Consider the following 20,866-nt stretch of genomic DNA (forward strand, 5'->3'; position numbering starts at 1 on the left):
CTCTGCACCAGTTGTCCCTCAAGGGAGGCCAAGGTGAGAGCGGATGCACCTTCTCTCAAAAATGCACATAGCCTGCATATTAAAAAAACTCCACCTTAATCCTGTGGCTTAACAAGCTGAGGCGTCATCAGAATTCCAGACACCGAGCTCACTGGAGCATGCAGAGAAGCCCAGAGTGATTGATTGCTCTTAATTGCCCTGTAATTTGCATCGTCCAAATTGAGAATGAGAAAAAAACTCCTGTAAAAATGGTGCATCAGCTTTATCTCACTTTATCTCACTTTAAAGATTTTTCTTTGTGTTCTCTTTTTAATCTTTTACTCCTCCAAGAGATCTGCTACAGTCGATGTTCTGTCTTTTGTAGATATTTATATGGTTGTGTTTGTGTTTTCTTATTTATAGCTATTTCTAATAAAGTTCATTGGTAAACTGTAAAATATGAATCCTATTACATTTCTTTGTCATTAGGTTTCAATCAGAAGTATCAGGGAGTTTTTGTTATCTGCATTAACCCCCAAAAACCATCCTTGTTCAGGCTCCAGTATATTTTCCCTCGTGTCTCATGATTAAATCAAATCAAATCAAATATACTTTATTGTCCCCATGGGGAAATTTTTCCCAACGCATAGTTATCTACATCTCAGGCTTTTTTCACTCTTTGATGTGAAATATAAATTAGAAAGAGAGTGTTTGATACATACGGTTGATTCACCTCTAAGCCGATTTATCTTTTTAAGGTGTCACAGTATTCATTCTGTCCCACAGGAAAAAAACAAACTCCATTCTGAATAGAGCTCTAAATAATCTACTTTTATTTTTAGAAATCGCAGCGATTTCATCCCAAACTGGACTCGATATATTAAAATGTCCTATTCATGTGGCTGACGTACAAGGTTTATGTGTAGATATATTGTACATGTATGTACGTATGAATATCACACGATCGTTCCACGTCACAGGTGACAAGCTTCCCCGCCCGGTAAATGATGAGTGTGATTGATGGCACTCTGGATGAAGTGCAGCTTTATGCTGCAGTGTGTCAGCTTGTCGTGTCCATATTTTTAGCTCTCCCTGGTGCATCAGGTTTATTATAGCATGAGCTTTGGAGAGAGCTCAGACACTTCTCATTGGGACATCAACTGGCATGTGTCACAGTTATGCAGCTACCCCTTGTTCACCCGCTTGTGCTTCAAAGAAAAAGTTGATAATGCAGATAGTGAATTTATGTTGCCTTAAACCGAAGGTGAAACAGTTTGCACTCTCTTCCTGTGTTGGTGACAAATCAGTGAAAATGAAAAGCTGTTGTTTTGACAACGCAAGGTTCCTACTCGTCAAACAGCTGTAGGTTTCATGGTTGCTGTACCTCGGAGTAATTTAGCTGTCTTGTGAGATGGATTATTCCCGGCAGGATTCGAGAGTCTCACATCTTCTGTGTGTTTATGTCACTGTGATCGTTTTACCATCTGCTTTTGCCTTCGACCCCCTGAGTCAATATGTTAATGACTTTAGAACAGAATTCCTTTAGTATTCCTCTAGTTTCCTCTCTGCATCGCTCAGTGACTCGCTTCTCTAATCTGGACTTTATGGAAAATTATATTTGGCTGGCCTCAGGGGGGGGACAAGCCACTTGCTGCAGCCTCAAATTGGCACGTGCGATGTGTTAACCCCTACTGGACCTGGTGCTTCAGGTCTGACCCTGGCATCAAGCGTTTGTCCCATTGACGAATGGCTCCTCCTGGACGACCCCTGTAAACCTGCGCAGAATGCTGAATCACAGGAGTTGGCTCTATCGACCGGCTTCAGGAGTAGTCGCCTTCCTGTGAAATCCATCAGACCAGCAACAGCAATTTTGTGGCTGAGGGTAAATCCATTACTCTCCTGTTGTGGCACGTTGAGGTTATTTGCCTTTCTTTTGCCGTTTTGGGTTCATACTTGATGATTCTTCTTCTTAAAATGATTAATTTTAATCTTATGTCATCTCCACTGCGTTTCATTCTATTATTATCTTTCAAATACCTTGTGCCAGCGAGAGAGAGCCCGGTGCTGATACCCTTAATGTTATTGCTGCATCATTGCTATTTTTAGAAGCAGTAGTGATCCTAACAGTTATAGTGGTGGATGTGAACTCAGAAGCCGTGCCCTCCTTCGATCTTGACTTCCTCTGCATTTTCTCCTCGTCCTCTGTGACTTTTCCTCCTTCACCCTCCATCGGCCGCTCGGTGTCTCCATCCCTCTCTCAGCATGTGGCTTACTGGTATGACTCTACGCCCACAGGGTGATTAGTGATGTCCTGCTGTCCCCAACACAGACATGCACAGTGGGGACAACGCACCATGCTCATGTCAGAACTTGGAGCTGCCGCATGTATGCACAGACTCACACAGATGTGCAAACACGTGGGTATAAACACAAGCGCGTCATATTTCTGGAGATATTAATGCTATCCAATCAAAAAAGCAACTTAATTAGCAGATATACACCTACATGGTATGTTTAAGATAATCAAACTTTCAATTAAAAATACTTAAATTTAAAGTCGAAAGTCAAATCACCTGTCAAAAGCAGCTTGTGAACCTGATATGTTTTCATCTGGTTGTGGAGTTTATTTCCTGTGTACTTCTCCAGTATTTCTTTAGCATTGTATGAACTCTAATATTGAAGGGATTTCCCTCCCCATTGGAGGAGGTGCAAGCTTTCAGGGCATTTGTAGATGAAGGAAAACATCTCGTATAAGTACAATGAACACATTTAACATTTTGAGTGTCTCAAACAAATACATGTATACCAGGACGCGGGGAAAATGTGTCCATTTAAGGAGAATACGCCGGCAGAGTGGTGAATAACCTGTTGAGTGGTTTTTGGATGTACAATGATTTCAGTGTTGTTGCATGTGCAGCATGCTGCGAGCAGTCAGCTGACACGTGCGCTCTTGTGTGTGCTGGAGTCTTTACATCCTGCGGTGAGGAGCATATGTCGGCTTCTGTGACCGCCTGTTGGCAGCGGGACTGAAGATGATGTAGCACGTTACAGTGTGTCTGTTCGCTCTGATATGACCGTCTGCACATGAATCGTGTGTTTGCATTTAAATGTGCCAGTGTAAATCTGTACATCTGCACATTTTTGGGTGCACATGCATCTACACACACGTTACGACGGCGTGCTTTCTTCTGCATTTTTGTCTGCGTGCATGTGTGAGTTATACGTGTCAGCTCCAGAGCCCTCTGCAGTTCTGATTCATGACACGGGTGATTTGAGAGTCAGTCAGTCAACGTCATGATAGTGCAGCCGCCTCTGCACCCCCTCACCACACCCCCATGCCTCTCATGTCATCCATCTCTCCCTCCCGGGCCACAATCATAGATCCTCTGACATCCAACATCCAACCACGTCACATGAGTCACTCTGCAGTGACCTTATAGTCACTTCCATGTTGAGTTCTGTAGTTGATTTACTTTCATGGTATCTAATACAGCTGTGGTTTTGCTTTTAATAGTAATGATTTAATGTTTATATGTCAAATTTAAGAAATCATAGAAATAGAACTAATAGCCTCCAAAGAATGAGATTTTTGAATGTCTTCTATATCAAAGTCCAGTAGTTTTTTGTAATGCTACTAACTAACAGACAAACAAACAAACAAATGCCTAAGAAACCATAACCTCCTTGGCAGAGATAATAATATATTAAGTGTAATTATGCAGCCTCATTGTTCTCCGCTACATTTTCTGTTTTCTTTTTAAACAAAAACATTTGAGATGTTCTAAAAATGTTCAAAGCTTCTTTTTTCTGTGTCTCTCTATTTATTACTTGATTATTGTAGTAGCATTGCTTTGATATCATCTATTTGCCAGACTAAGTGAATTTATTAAACTTCTCACATATCATTCAGCAATAGATATGCGCATCATGTCTATGATACCATACTGTTGCATGGGGGAGTTGAACACAGACACATCTGGGTTCTGCTCTTACATGTCGCCTACATCCTCTTATAGCTGCACAGATTTTTATGAATCAGTCATGTTAAATGCGTTAAAACAATGTGGCAGAGAGAGCATTGTAATGTGCGGAGGTCTCAGGAGTTTCCTATAGTAACGTTTACAGATGTGAGCTTGAACGACCCTCCTCTACAAACACGGCTTCTATTGTATATTTATGCAGTAATGACATAACCCAATTCCTACAGTAATGCCGAAACACATTAATAATTGATACTATATCAAAAATTAAACAATGAACTATAAATGTGATGCTGCAAAATACTCATCTTCTCATGTTTAGTCCTTAGTAAGCTAACAGCGTACGATTATCACTAAAATGTTGTGCATTAGTTTAAAGATTTTGAAACGATAACTAAAAAGCATTAGAAAATAAGCCTTAATTATTCAAACAAGGAGTAAATGTACTGTGCCACCGCCCAAAGGCAAAGGCAGTGGCCACAGCTTTGACCTGAGTTCACCTCTAAACGAAACAGGTGACGGATGGATGAGGGGGGGGGGATGGAGGAGTGCGAAACTGACAGTGCTGAAATGAGAAATATTACAACACTGTGTCATCCACATGGGAAAACCCAGCAGAGAAGCTTTTTATTTCCCATTTGTGTGCGGACTCCTCTTAGTGTGTGTGTTTATGTGTGTAAATAAGTGCACTTGTAATGTGTGTCTGTCTATTGAGGGGATGTGAAGGAGGAGACGAGAAACAGAGAGAAGTCGCTGAATTAAATTACTGACGGCTTTGCTCCTGAATCCGGATCTCAACACTGATACAAAGATTTATACGGCACATCTCTATGTCAAGGGCAGGGAATCACCGGCCATTTCGTTTCTGACAACATCCTTCAAGGGCCAAAACGTTACTGAACACAAATCCCCCTCTCCTCTCTAACGCAACGCTCGGAAATGCTTCTTCAGATGTCGGATGATGGTAGTGATGATGATGCTACTCACAGCTGCTTTTAGCCTAAACAGCCTGATTGAACGAAGCCTTGCCTCTGATACGTCTTCACAAATTCTGCTTCTGAATGAGGTTTCAGCTTCTCACCACAAAACTTGTCTCCGTCAGAATGTGGTCTAGTGAAAAAGCTGCTCGTCGGAATCTTTTACATCCCTCCCACCAAAAAACAATCATATGTCCATATTTCTTGGAAAAGCATGACAATCTCTATATACATGTATTTTTACTAGACAGTCGTAGTGATGCTTTTCAACAATGAAAGGGAACACGTGTTTTGTTCACCCTGATAGGAAGGGTTAAACATGAAAAACATTATTCTGCTATTAGCTTATTTTCTGGTAGGGCAAGATAAACTTGCCTATTTTCAGTTTATGGGTTTTTCTTGCCAGCCACATCAAATTGTCTTGCGGGCCATATAAAATATGTTCCAGAGGCCAGAGGTTCCCAGTCTCCAGTCGATGAAATAGACATATAGAGCCGCTGAATCATTGCACTGTCAGTTGCTATCAGGTGGGAGTGTGTTGACTCGTACAGTACAAGCCGGGGTACCCGTCCCCACCCACCCGACTTGATAATCAGGAATGACTGACCTCGCTTCAGTGTCGCCGAGCAAGACGCCGCATCCTCTCTGGCCTCAAAGCGCCCTCTCTGTATCTGACTGTGACCTCTGACCTCTTCCCGTAGGGGGGGGGGAATAGAAGTACAAAGCAAATCGCACAGGGATTACTTCCTCTTAGACATCTATCTCTCTCCATCACACACACACGTACAGTTTGCTTCGACACGTGACTCCTCTCGCAGCTCACTTTCACTTCCCCCTCCTCCTCTCGCCGTCTTTCTCTCTTGCACCTGACCTCTACCTCTCTATATCACTGTAAAAGTCATGTCCACGCTAATGGAATCATTCCAGCTTTGGCCCTTTAACCACTCTCAAGCTTACAACCACCAAAACAGATCGTTTGAAATGTCATCCACCTTAAAAACAGACCTGAGGAAAGAATAAAATGCATAAAGATGTGTGGTTCAAAGCCAAATTCTCTGCATTGCATTAGTGTTTCAAAGTGGAAACCTGAAATGCCAGTATGGAAATAATCCATTCAGCATGTAGAAACAGCTTATTTAAATGTATCAGCTTTAATATTGAGGTGCACATGTTTCTCGGGACCTCAGTAATCCTTCTTAGCTTCCTTTCCTTGCACTCCCCTTCCCCCCTTTCCTTCCTTCTCCACACACCTCTCTGCTCTCCCCCTTTTCCTCTCGCTCATTATTTCCCTCATTACCCTTTTATGTCCGTTATGCCATCCTTTATTTGGATTTACACTATCACCCCCCCAGCTTGCTCTCTTCTATATGTCCTTCCTGTCTTCCTCTGGCTTCCCATCCATCACCCTGGCTCCTCCCTGTGCTGATTGCTCCCTCCTGTCACCAGTGATTGTATATTGGCCTTATGGGGGGGGGGGGAGGATAGTGCAGCGCAGTCACTGACCATGTGCGGCTGAGTGCTGTGCATTAGTTATGCACACATGACTTTCAGACATTGTGGCTCCCAGCTTCTCCGTGTCTCCTCGTCTTCCTCATATTCTTACCTTCATTTTTTACTTCTCCCCCCTTTTTTCTGTCTTTGCAGTTTTTGTGTGTCTTTATGAAGCATTTATGAGATGTCTCTCTTTTCCTGAAGGACTTTTATCCATTTACTTCAATCCATTTACTCAAGAAAGTGTGGTCATAAAATGATCTCCAACCATAATAGAACCTTTTTCTTTGTAAATATTTGTGGCATAAGTGTTATAAGAGGAAAATGACGACTATAATCAATATTATTGATGATATTTCCTTTATATTTCCTCCAGTTCTAAACCCTGGTGTTGTGCGTGTTGTATCACTTAATTTCACTGAGCTACCATTAAAGTTAAATGTCCTGTATTTAGCGTCAGATTTATTGAACTAAATCTCTTCCTTCCACCTCATGTTGTTTCTTCAACAGAAATTGTTTGTATATGACCGTTTATTTAATTTCTTTTTTATGGCATCTGACTGCAACATGAATTATTTAAAGCAGTTTTTCTTACTGGATATTGTGATACAGTGACCAACACCTGACACTCACATATACCCAACCCTTAATAATTTAGATGCAAGTGTTTTTACTGTAGTTTATGGCTCAATTCCCTGATGGGACCATAATTTCCTGTCTGGTATTAAAATGCATTTTCAGATATGGGGCGTTGCTGGCAGGGAACTTGACTTTTGTTCGGGTACCGGTTCGGGGCTGGGAGCCCAGAATGCCAGCACAGAGTGATGACGTCAGGAGCTGACTCTGAGGGACAGCTCTACCCAGCATGCTTTGCCAGTAGCATTTCTGCAGTGCTCATAAATATTGAAAGGTTATGAAAAGAGAGAGAGCGTGAGGAAGGTTGCACAAAGCTGCAAGAGACGTGAGGGTGAGGATGAGAGAGAGACGCTGAAGGAGTAATGATGAGGAATGAGTGGATATGATGTGTAGCTGAGCAAGTGCTTATGAATTCAGGAGTTCAGGGCCGCTTCGCCCTCTCACTGTTGTTCTTTACTCTCTTTCTCTCTCGTCTCTTAATTTCTCTGCTTGAGGCAGAAATGTTCACAACAGATTTTTGTAAACCTGTTGTAACCCATCAAAATGTTCTGTAAAGGCAGAGGGGTGAATTAAAGGGTGTAAAGGGTGATTATTCTAAACAGACAGTAGATAATGTGGGTTTAAACAATGAAACTTAAGTTGAAAAATGATAAATTATATAGAGTAGAAGAGGGAACTTTATTTATTTTAGGCTAAAACCCTAAATACCAGGGTTTTTGAAGGTTTTTAAACCCACCTCCACCTCTTGTAGCATATGAAATCATTATTGATACCTATGTTTAATTTTTTTTTATGCTAGCCCCGGTTTAACCGACTATTTCAGTAAAGATTTTAGATTTTTTTATTTCATTTGAAGTTTACAGAATTTTCTTATCTGTAACGTTTTCATTCTTATATTTCTGTTCCAATGTGTGATCTTCAAATATATTTAAATTTGTTCTTATATTGTTGCCTTAAGTTTTTCATTTGAACAGATAAAGCACCCTGTAACTGCTTTTTGAATTATTTGAATTATTATAGTTATTATTATCTTGTCAGTTGGCATAGGCAGGTATCCTTGAACATCTTATACTGTACATGTGCACAATGTGTTTATGAACAGTGTGTGTGCATATAGTTGTGTACGGTCCTTTCTCTTGATCATTTCTGTGTGTTCTTGTGTATTTTGTATTGATATCTCTCTGAAGACATACATACCACATACCAGTATTAGCTTGTGTGTGCGTGAGTATGATGTGCACGGAGCGAAACATCAAGACATATGTACAGAAATAAGGAAAAGCATGCTTTGATTGTAATGGGTTGCAGAGGCATTGGCCTGACAGAGGCTATAAATATTTCAGATGCTCTGTTTTAGTGCAGGGACGGAGAAGACGAGGGGAAGATCCTTGTTGTTAATGTGTCTCATTGTTTCACCAGTGTGGAGGAATTTTGGTTTTGCTGCGCTCATTTAATCTTTTATTCCGTCTTCAACTTGTGTTTTTTTTTTTTCAAGATAAAGAGCAAATTAGGCTTCAGACTGAGCAGCAGCTGGTTGCACAGAATTTAGCTGTAAGGAGAAGATGCAGGAACACGAATATATAAACTAGAATATTAGCTGTTAGCAGTAGCTCGCCTGCAGATACTTGTACCTGTGGTATATTTGAATTTGCAGAACTATTTGAACTGTAGATGTACTCTGAAGGTTTTCCTAACATGATTGTATGATTTCGCAGTACAAACTGTACGTCCTGTAGTACTCTTCTTACTGTAAGGATTTGGAGCCAGCATCATAACCGTCTTTAATAAATCTCTCTTTGTGCAGTTGATTAACTTTCATGTGAGATCGTTTGACGTCTCACTATTTGTTAGTCTTTTTGTTAGTCAAAAAAGATTTGTTAAAAAGTCTTTCTTTGTGCAAACTGGAGAGCTTCAAACTGTCACACAGCAAACGTGCATTTTAACAACCCACCCTATTTTTAATTAGATCGTATGTCTTGACTTTTATGACACAAAGCAAATAGCCACTGGAAAATAGATGTCAACTATCTAATAGCAATCTTTAAATTTAAAAGTTTCACTCCCTGCATGTGGCTTTACATCTATGATATTTGAGTATCTGTTGTTATTTAGCATGTGCAGGATCTGTGCTCATGTGTTTTTGTTGCGCCATCTCAATCTCACAGACTCCTGCCACCTATCCATCCATCCATCCATCCATCCATCAATACTGAATCAACTCCCACTCTGTAGAGCCTGAGCTGGGCTCCATTGATTTTTCATTTTCTCGCGCTATGACTTCATCTTGCCCGGCAGAGTCATGCTTTTAAATTGATCTCCTCTAATTTTATATTTTTCCGTTTTCTTCAATTATTTTACCTGTCTATCATATTTATTATCTTAAATACTAATCATGAGATACCAATGAAATACCAATTATTACATTTGAATAAAACTGTGGAAAATGATGGATTTTTTTATTGCAGTATTTCCCCTCCAGGACTTGCTACTTATGTATTAATCTAAAAGATAAATGATACCCTTTATCTTTTCTCACTACTGGGGAGTGATAAAAAGTTAGTGAGATGGGGCATCTAATAACTGCAATGTATTTTCTACACTGGTCAGAATGAGGTGATTTATTTCTTATGACTCCTAAATTACCGTATGTGGGATATAAAGGTAAATCGTTTATGTTCTTAAACTGATCAGTATTTTTCATTAACTCTGGGCGTTCGTGCTACAGGGCTTTACTCTTACAGACCGAAGTCGAGGGAATTGGGGAATGTTTCAGAGAACCATTGAACAAAGTGTGAAAGAAGAAATAGTGCCCGTTATATTGGATGTTTTAAATTAGGTGCCTTGTTTTAATGTGTCCCTGTGTGGCACAGCCCCGGTGATGCTGCCATGTTTAGAGTCCTAAACTCTGTGTATGTGTGACAGAGGACGTCATCAACAACACACCCTGGATTTGGGGTTGATAATAAAATCATGAGCACTCCTGGAACTGAGATGCTTTGGATAAAACATGGCGTGCAAAATGTAGCTTTGCTTTATCTTGTGTTTTGCGTGTTTCTCTATTGACTCTCCAAATCAAGTTTTTCTCTTTTCTCGTGCACGCACATTAGTATTTGCTCTGCTAGTTGCACTCACAACTGTCACTGTCAAGGCCTGCGAGGCTTCTTCTTCTGTTCCCTGCTGTCGGAAGCCTGCGAATCCTTGTGTATCTTGGTTTTATGTGTAAATCTTACCCTGGACTGCATCGTTATAGTTCATATCTGCCTCTGTCTCATGTATGTACGAGTTTGCTGGGATTCTGTCTTTTGTAATAGAAGCGTGTCTTTGTTAAAACCCATGAGGATTCATTACTGTGATCCATCTCCCTCCTTGTTGGTGCCAGCGCTAACATACTGTGGCGTGTGTGCGGCTATTTTTAGTTCTGGTTTGTGCGCATGTGTGTGTTTGTAGGTAATTTGTCTCCATATGCATCTGTTTTTAGCGATGGATGTGAATTGGGTTTCTTGTTCATGCTCACAGTGACAAATGGCCACAATTTCTCCATCCACACTTATAATTTGTGACTCACTGTCCACCAGTATTCATCATAATATTCCTAATATGCTGCTTCAGCTCCGGCATCACTTTTAATCTTCTCCTTGATTTTCCAGCCACTGCTACTTAGTCCAGTTTCTCCATCTACCTGTAGTGATGGATCAGGATATTTAGTTACCTTCATTCTCTGTGTCCTTCTCATTGTTTTTATAGAGCAGATGACCCTAACCCCTAACCCCTATAACACTTAGGCTTTAGCAATCTTGTAGCCCATCGGCAATTGTCTGATTAGCAATTAGCCTCTTGGGGCTACGACCAGTATCTTGGCGCTTCTGGTGTAGACAGTGACCTGGGAACCAGAAGAACACTCAGTCTGACTAGTTTATTCAATCACAGTTCTCCTCTCAAAACAAAGTGTTTTAGTTCCAGATACATTTCGGCTAATCTCTATTAACATATATGTTATTATGAATATGAATGCAGATAAATTAAGTAGAACATTTTGTAGAAAATAGTAAAAGAGGTAGTCACAGAAGTGAATTACAGTGCCTTGCATAAGTATTCACCCCCCTTGGACTTTTTCCCATTATGTACTGTTACTAACTGGAATTCAAATAGACTTAAATAAACTTTTTCCCGTTTGATCAACAAAACATGCATAGTACTTTGGAGGTGCAAAATAAATTTTATTGTGACACAAACAATAATGAGAACAAAAAAGTTGACATCTGTTGGGTGCATAAGTATTCACCCCCCTGTGTCAATACTTGGTAGAACCCCCTTTCGCTGCAATTACAGCTGCAAGTCTTTTGGGGTATGTCTCTACCAGCTTTGCACATCTAGAGATGGAAAGGTTTGTCCATTCTTCTTGGCAAAAAAGATGAAGCTCAGTCAGATTGGATGGAGACCGTCTGTGAACCGCAATCTTCAAGTCTTGCCATAGATTCTCTATTGGATTGAGGTCTGGGCTTTGACTGGGCCATTTTAAGACATTAACATTCTTTAATCCAAACCATTCCTTTGTAGCTCTGGCTGTATGTTTAGGGTCATTGTCCTGCTGGAAGATGAACCTCCGCCCCAGTCTCAAGTCTTTTGCAGACTGCATCAGATTTTCTTCAAGGATTTCCCTGTATTTGGCTCCATCCATCTTTCCCTCTATTCTGACCAGTTTCCCTGTACCTGCTGAAGAGAAGCATCCCCACAGCATGATGCTACCACCACCATATTTCACTGTTGGGATGGTGTGCTCAGGGTGATGGGCAGTGTTGGGTTTTCGCCACACATAGCGTTTTGCATTGAGGCCAAAAAGTTCAATTTTGGTCTCATCTGACCAGAGCACCTTCTTCCACATGTTTGCTGTGTCTCCCACATGGCTTCTGGCAAACTCCAAACGGGATTTTTTATGGATCCCTTTCAACAATGGCTTTCTTCTTGCCACTCTTCCATAAAGGCCAGATTTGTGGAGTAGACGACTAATAGTTGTCCTGTGGACAGATTCTCCCACCTCAGCTGTGGATCTCTGCAACTCCTCCAGAGTAACCATGGGCCTCCTGGTTGCTTCTCTGATTAATTTTCTCCTTGTCCGACTCTTCAGTTTGGGTGGACGGCCTCCTCTTGGTAGGTTTGCGGTTGTGCCATATTCTTTCCATTTTCTTATGATGGATTTTATGGTGCTCAGAGAGATGTTCAAAGCTCTGGATATTTTTTTATAACCTAACCCTGCTTCATATTTCTCCACAACTTTATCCCTGACCTGTTTGGTGAGCTCCTTGGTCTTCATGATGCTGTTTGTTCAGTAATGATCTCCAACAAACTCTGAGTCCGTCACAGAACAGGTGTATTTATACTGAGATTAAATTGCAGACAGGTGGACCCTATTTACTAATTATGTGACTTGCAAATGTGACTTGTGAATGCAATTGGTCGCACCAGATCTTTGTTAGGGGTTTCACAGTAAAGGGGGTGAATACATATGCACTCAACACTTTTCAGATTTTTATTTGTAAATAATTGTGAAATCCATGTAATATTTCCCCCCACTTCCAAATGATGCACTATTTTGTGTTGGTCCATTACATAAACTCACGATGAAATAAATTTTAATCTGTGGTTATACCATGACAAAATGTAGAAAAGTCCAAAGGGGGTGAATACTTATGCAAGGCACTGTATATCTAATAAACCAAACCATGTCAATATAAGAAGAGTTTCTAAGGCAAAATGCTGGTTTCTGCCAATTCCTTAAACACACTCTCTCCATGCGAGTAGTTCTATAGTATAGAAGCAGCAGGTGACGAGATGCATGTTGAAACGTGACGAGAAGTCTCAACTTGAAGTGACACAAGGACTCCTTTTAAAAATCAGAAGTGACAGGAGCTGTCACTACAATAAGTACACGTACGCAACTTTCTGTCAATGACTTCTGTCAGAGAAGACCCACAGTACAGAAAGCCATCAAACTCCTGCAGCACACACGGTCTGTGATACCGGGGGATCGAATGTCTGTATCTCATCTCAACTCCTCCCAAGATCACGACTGTTTATCACAGAAAACAGTAGAGTTGGGGAGACAGACGCGAGTATCCTGAGGACAATGAAATCACTCCTGACACATTCTGATATAAATCCTTCTGAAAACTTAAATCACTACCTCAGATCATTGACTATGTTCCATATTCCAACTACTGATCTTATTCTGAATAGGACATTATTTTGATTACGACGTTTACCTGAGTTATTCCATGTTGAAGAGCATTTTCTGATCTGACTCACATCAATATTACATCTTGTTTACATTCAAATCCAGGGCATGTGTCATAAAGCATGTTAGTAACTGAACAAAACATAATTATGCGATTAAGGTCGGAATACTAACCCTGACCCTTAACCCTCGGTTAACATCGGTTAATATTGGTGTCGATGTAAACGTGTTTGCTGAGGCTGTCACATTATACATGTAAAGTTCACACCAGCAGCAGCAGCAGCAGCAGCAGTTTATATAACGGCTCATATTAAGTGTGTGACTCAGTTCCATGTGTTTTTTTTTTTAACGTTATCCTTTTTAGGAATGAGGTGTTACTCCTCTTGTGAGACTGGTTTCTATCAAAATCAGAATACTTCACTTGCTCTTGCTCATTGGTTTGTCTTTTTAATATATTTAAAGTTGCAATTTAATGCTTGTGTGTGTGCGCGTGTTTAAAAACGTTGGTGCCAATTGAAGAAAAGCACAGAAAACCGATGTGATTGTGCCTATGGCAGTTTAGATTTCAGTATCTTCTCGCTCAGTATTAATATCAGACGTCTCAGCCTCTTCTGGCCTCAGTCATGTCGAGTTTTTTTTTGGAAACCAATCTATTTTTGGCTCAGCGTGAGGTTGTATGCGTGTTTAACTGTGAGAATATTCAAGTCAGATTTTCAACACACAGGAAGGAGAGGTTGAAACACGAAGCACAAGGATGAGCGGATCTTAAATTACAGCACACACACACACAAACATTAATACAATACTGTTTGCATATCACAATTTCACATCCAGCATATTCCCAGCTCGTGAACCAGTGTTAGACCTTACAGATGTGAATAAAGCTTTCACATATAGAATTCAATCTGACATTATTCATTTTCATTAAAGGAATCCTAAACAAATATTGTACATTCATTGATGATATCTGTTTGTATGCATTTTAACTGAAATCTGTCTCGCTGAGAAAACTGCTGATCTCAAACATATGGTTTATTGACTTATATGTTTTATGGATAATCATTACAGCTTGGTGCATGGGGTTCTGTATATGTCATAATATATCAAAGCCATGAGTGATTATTGACCTGCAAGTCAAAACTGGGATTATACTCCATAAATTCTGACTGGTTTTAAAGTTTGTGTGACCAAATCTTCAAGGATTTGATGTTGTGGAGCCTCATTTAAACCACTGTACATGTTGCCCTCTTCTGTTTGTGTGTCTCTGCCATTCACTGTCTGCACCAGCTGTCTCGGCCGGTGTGTGTTGTCTCCTCGGCTCATGCGGGTCAGCGCTGACTGAGTTGTGGCCTCTGAGACGTTGACCCAAGCCTGAGGAATGTGGCTCTTTAACAAACGGCGTAAATATGCTACTGTTACACTTGTTTACACTCTACTTATTTCTGCAACACTTAAGCTGTGTGTCCTCATCAGCTGCTGCTGCTGCTGCAGGGTTTCTTAAGGCATTGCCAAAAAAAAAAAATAATAATAAATAATAAGTCGACCCATGAATATTTCCACTGACGTTGGCTGATGTGAAATGGATTTCCCTCTACACAGCATTAGTGACTCAGACGAGGTTATGAGTATTTCATTTGAAATGAGATAAAGTAACGAGGCTGTTTTTTTTGGATTAAAGTCAGATTTTAAAATGTAGTATTCTTTTAAATAACTTGTTCGACTGACTGGTGGTGGTTGTGTGTTGCTGTTACTTCTTTCAATGCCCCTGAAAACAGTTTTTCCAGTGCTGTTGTATTTCTTTTCTCAACTTTCTCTTTTTCTAGTTTAAACTGTGCTCTGATATTTATATTTATTTGATAAATAGCTAATTTTCCTCTTTTTTTTTTTTACTTTAGTCATGTATAGTGTGTTGATGTGTCTTGTTCTTGGCATATTACGGTTATGGTAACTTTTTTGTGTTTAGAGTCACTGAAAATGTGGCATGTATAAACGTTGTCCATATATTTATTTTAAAAACTGAAATCCAATCATTAACATTTCACAAAAAACTGTGTAATCTATATGTTTAAATAAGTAATGAAGCGTAAAGTTGAGATGAAAAATACGTTTGGCCGTATAGGTTTTCAGAAAATTTCAAAAATCAATCACTGCTCGCTCACTTGCTGTGAATTGGCATCAAGCTCAATCTCCTGCCTCACGTTGTAAAACTCTTCATAATCACCTGAGGCAGATACAGTGTGAAACATCTGGTTTCATTTGGCCCGGGGATCACATCACATGGCCTCACTTGCGAAATGAGACTGTATTCTTGTTTTATCGAATTGATTTAGGATTGACTTCTCCAGTACAGTTAGATGAGAACCGTCTCCACTGAGGGTAATGATGGTAGCGGGCAGGTAAAGGAAAATCTGATTTACAGGCAGGTGAAGGGCAGATGAACGACTGATTCATGCATTGTAAGGGGGGGTCTCAGTAACAATCATTATTGAGTGTATTTGACCCTATAATTACAAATAAAGTAGTAATGAATTGCCAGGGTCTGAGGCACCTATCTGTGATGTATGGATGAATAGTAGGTAGTTTCCAGCCTCACAGCAACATGAACACCAGAATGAGTTTGTGGAAGGTGGTGGTGCCAGATTTTTCCATTTTCTGCAAAATATGGTCAGCTCATGACTCATGCTGTTGTTGAATTAATATATATATACACACACACACAATCATTAACAAGCTCATATTCCAGATGATGGATGCACATAGAAATCTGGTTCATGAAGCAGGGAGGTGTGGAGTCCTGGGGAACGAGGAGGAGGAGGGGGAGGAGGAGGAGGAGGAGGAGGGATGCAGGTGTAGAAGAAGAAAACAAAAGGTTAACTGGGATATTAGAAATGGTGGATTCATGCATGTTTTCAAATGCCAGTTTCCTCATTTTTAAATATTTATAGTGGGACAGGCAGCTAAAAACATACAGTACCGACGCTTTAGGATGTGAATCTGCAGAGGCTCCTGTCAGAGGCTGTTTGAAGTCCTGTCCCTCAGTTCTCTTACGCTGAGTAATGTCTAGCTCTCATGTTCAAAGCCCAGGATGAGATGGGGAATAGATCACATAGTCACTCAGCCACTTAGGATGGAACAATAGAGGCACAAAAAAAACACAGCACATCAAACAAAGGAGACTGTTTGGATTTCAAGCGAAGCCAAATATTTTTAGTATACAGTGGATTTGGGAAGTATTCAGAAGCCTGGGGTCTATTTAAGTAAGTAATAATATAATGGTACTCAGTAGAGCGCATACTTTCGCCAAGGGCCCAACATCACAATGTGAATGAAAGTGATAAAAATACTTTGTACGCAGCAAAACTTTAAAATCCAATCCCTGTTTGAAACCATTTTTAAATCGAAAAGATCCAGATTGCACACACACATTGATGTCAGGCCCCTAGATATCCATTTCTTCATGAAGAAGCATAAATTATTCCCTGGGAAATTGATTAATATTTTATATAAAGAAGACAGAAAGTGGAAAAGAAAAACTACTGGATCTGCCCCTGTGTCCCATCCTTCCTCCAAGTTGTGTGGAAAATCAGTTCTCTATATTTCGTGTAATTCTGCCGATAAACAAAGAAACAAACAAGTCAGCTAACACATAATGGACAGGGATGAAATCATAATCTATTTTGCACAGGTAATAACAGGTAATAATTAACAGAGCTTCCTGGTTTGAATTGAGAGTTAGATAACAAAATGTCAAAGAAGCTCATTTGAGGGGTGAATCCTGATATTTTAATAAAAGGAGTCGAACAGAAAACTATTGGAATGAATGGACATGAAAAACAGCAAAGATATAAATAAAGTTGGGGAAATAAGACTGTTGATAGGGAAGCAAATCTAGTTTGTGTGTTTGATAAAATCTAAAGCAGTGTGTCAATCACCAGCATCAGCACAGATATGACGGGAGGAGAAAAAAAAAGTCTCAGTGATTTGTAAAGGGCAGGCGTGTCTTTCAGCAATTCGGGATAATTAAGCCACTTGGGAGTAACAGCTCAAACAGATCCGTAACTCTGCCGGGGACAGGGGTGGAGAGGGGCTGGGTCACAAGGAGAGAGAGAGGGAGAGGGAGAGAGAGGGAGAATACCTCCTCAGGGCATTGGAAGCATCTCATTGTGCAGGTCAGCTGCATTACACTGTTGGCTGATGAATGAATACAGAGGTGGGCGTACAAACACTGACACACACACACACACCAGCCACAGGCGCGTTCCCTCTGAGATCAGGCAGGCAGGCAGCGGAGCTCGTGGCGAAGTGTGCTCGGCTATGAAGGCCTGCCAAGCGCAGAGTGTGGGCGAAGCTCAACTGCAACCGCTCTGACATTTTTAGCCTCTGACAGAGGGCAGGTGAGGAGATGAATGGAGTATTGTATTTCCTACTTTGTGTGTCTCGCCTGATTGTTATATTTCACGAGGGATTGAAAAGCAGTTTGTAACCTGACTGGGCCTTTGAGTGCATCCTGATGTCAAGGACTTGTGGATAATGCTGGAGGAGCTGCTGTATATTTATTCGCGTTTTTTATTTCTAAAGGTATTCTAGAGGTATTAATCTGCAATAATCGCCTCTTTCCCTTTTTATAACACTCCTCCTCTTTGTCCATTGCAGGCGGATGCATCCACCAGCTTCCTGCGTGCAGCTCGTTCGGGGAACGTGGACAAGGCTCATGATCACCTCAAGAACAGACTCGACATCAACACATCTAATCAAGTGAGATGGATTCGATCGGCTCCCTATCCAGAGATCAATGTTTGTGTGTCAGTGGCAGCAAGATCCCATTCACAGATTCCATTTAACAAAACAAATTAAATTGTGGCGAGGGTTCACTTCAGGTCCGGACCTGAAGGAAACGAAAAACGAGATAGCAGACTTTGTGTAGAATTAAATGTGATTGTAGAACGGGACCATGTCTTCAGCTGTTATCTCCTCCCATCTTCATGATTCATTGCTCCACATGGTGTCTCGTGGAGAAAGGACCTCTCAACGTTTGAGTCTGGAGGTTGTTTTGTTGCTCACTTACTGTGTTTGTGTCTGCAGGACATTAAGCTAACTTCTAAATCATTCAGTACCAGTAATACCTTGATTTTAAATTCCGATATATTAAAATTTTGTTACTGTTTCTGTCAGGACGTTGATATTGGCATTGGTCCTTTAACTGACATGGAAAACCAGTGTCTGGAGTCTATGCTCGTTCTCTTGAGGGGTCAAAAGCTACAGCAGTCTTGACTATTAATAGAGAAACATTAAATTGTTAATACACAGTAAAGATCACTGCTGAACCAAGGCAGGAGCATGTTACTGCTTGACTTAGTAATGTTAGTCTGGAGAGATTTCCACCGGTGCTGGTCTAGATCATATTTATTTTATAGTAGAGCTGAAATTCTTTCCACTTTATGTGCTGTTTTCCTGGAAACCACCCCGCAGTTCATTCACTCATGTCCAGCAGCAGCATATTGGTAGTAGTAAATGTGTCTGGTTTTACTGGTTCCTTTGCGCATTGCCTTCTGGCTACCTATTGTTCTGAGCATGAAATATTTCACCTTTAGAGGCACCCCTGTCTGTGGGATTATATATATCTGGGCTTTTTGCTGAGACCGTAACAACCCGAAAGTCTCCGATTCTTTGACCAGATGTTTGGCAAATTACCTCTAAACCATCATCAGATAGTTCTCAACCTAATCAGAATATGTGCTGTTGGACTGGAATAATAATTACTTTAGAGAACGAGTGTCTCGTTCTTTCTGTGGAAGGAAATCATAAACAGGGAAAGAAGAATTTAATTGGAAAGTCAAATCACAAAGTTTACAGCTTATGAATCAGGTTTAATGGAGAAAGAAGAGACTCTGCAAAGTTTAGTCTTTATAGAGGAATATTTGAAAACACCACGTGCAGTAATGTCCCAGTATTCTTCTCAATCTAAGGTAAAATAAAATAAATCTCCTTATATCCTAATCAAGTAAAAAAGATTATTGTTCCTTTTAATGAGCGGCTTCACTGTCTCCTCTCTTACATCCAGTTGCATCATGACCATAACACAACATTATCAGGTGTGTGTGTGTGTGTGTGTGTGTGTGTGCGCGCATTTGTGTGTGTCTTTCTATGTGTGTGTTTGTGTAAATTGCACTCATTAACCTTGTCAGTATGTGGGTTAAAGAATGAATGTGCTGGTGAAGAGGAAGTCTGGGCATAAAGTATGAACGCCTGTCTCCCTCAGTGTGTGTTGCACTATTTATACACACACACACACACACACACACTAACACAGTGATAGATGAGAAGAGAAGACAAACGACTGCTGAGTCAAAAAACTGAACATTTTGCACAATGTTCAAAGGGTTGTTATCACCTTGGTATTAAGATTATAATCATCTACATAATCATTATTGATATGGCCCAAGATAATTGCATTGCATTCATACCCTTTTCCAGTTGTGTTGCTAAAGGCTCAAATTGTGATTTTCTCATGTGATTAATTTCCCTGCAGTTTGTTCTTGTTTGCTTCTGTTTCTCTTTCTGTAACATCGTATTGATGAGTTTTTAATGGGGACCGAGGCAAGGGCAGAGATGGTGTTTGTATTTGAGATTTATGTGATTCTGCAGCACAAACTCGTCCTCGCTACATCTGAAAACCTGCAGGCTCATGTTGCTTCCTCTCTCTCTGTCCCTGGTGATATAGTTGAAAAGGAAACCGAAAATCCCATGTAGATGTTCTCACTTTGCAGGCGCAGAGTGTTTCCCATCCCTCCGTGCATGCTCGCAGTGATGCTGTGTTACCCCTTTGAGTTGAGTGACACTGCAGTATGATGGGAAGCCTGAGAGTGGTTTTGAACGGAACGTGGAGCCTCCTGGTGGCCAGATTGGTAACAGCTGGCGGTTTGAGCAGCTCAGACTCGGCCAGACAGACAATCAGACAGATAAACGGACCACTGAGATGGAGCAGTTATCTGCCAGCCTCTCTCCCCCCCTCACAGGTTGTTAATTCTGTCAGAACTGAGTCCTCCTGCTGTGAATTTATCTGTTAATTTCAGAGATACAGTAACTAGACGAGTGATGTTCTGCTCAGCTGGAGAAAATGTGCATATGTTGCACTTGCTCATGGGACCGTGAGACTGGAAGATACAGCGTGTTCCGCTTCTCTTCATCCTTATTAACATCCCACAAGTTATTTGGTTGCATTCAGAACAGAGGGAATATTAAGTTGGGAGTTTTGATGGTGTTCATAAGCAAAATTTGGTGTTTATGAAAGGTTCTGAAATACTTTATTCATTACTCTAACATTTCAATACTTCAGAGTATCCTAACCTTATGTTTCTTCCAGTTTCAAAGTGACTAAATCCCTCTGTTGCCTCTTTAAGAATGGTCTCAACGGGTTACACCTGGCTTCTAAAGAAGGTCACGTCAAAATGGTTCTGTCGCTGCTCCACGCTGGCATTGAGCTGGAAGCCACCACCAAGGTACTTTGTTCTCTGACGTATTTCATTCTGAATTGAACTGAACTGAATGAAGCACTTTTCTAAGCTTTAGTT

The 20,866-nt window shown here is 40.6% G+C and overlaps 1 protein-coding gene across 3 annotated transcripts in view; it reads left to right on the forward strand.

The window, feature by feature from the left end:
* ank1b (ankyrin 1, erythrocytic b) overlaps positions 1–20,866 on the forward strand; it is a 60,889-nt gene that overhangs the window by 12,767 nt on the left and 27,256 nt on the right. For all 3 annotated transcript variants that reach the window (XM_034601778.1, XM_034601776.1, XM_034601777.1), the window contains exons 3-4: positions 17,949–18,050; positions 20,696–20,794. In XM_034601778.1, the coding sequence (XP_034457669.1) occupies positions 17,949–18,050; positions 20,696–20,794 (201 nt within the window). The remainder of the gene's footprint in view (positions 1–17,948; positions 18,051–20,695; positions 20,795–20,866) is intronic.

Source organism: Hippoglossus hippoglossus, chromosome 12 (genome assembly GCF_009819705.1).
Source record: "Hippoglossus hippoglossus isolate fHipHip1 chromosome 12, fHipHip1.pri, whole genome shotgun sequence".
NCBI classification, from domain to species: domain Eukaryota; kingdom Metazoa; phylum Chordata; class Actinopteri; order Pleuronectiformes; family Pleuronectidae; genus Hippoglossus; species Hippoglossus hippoglossus.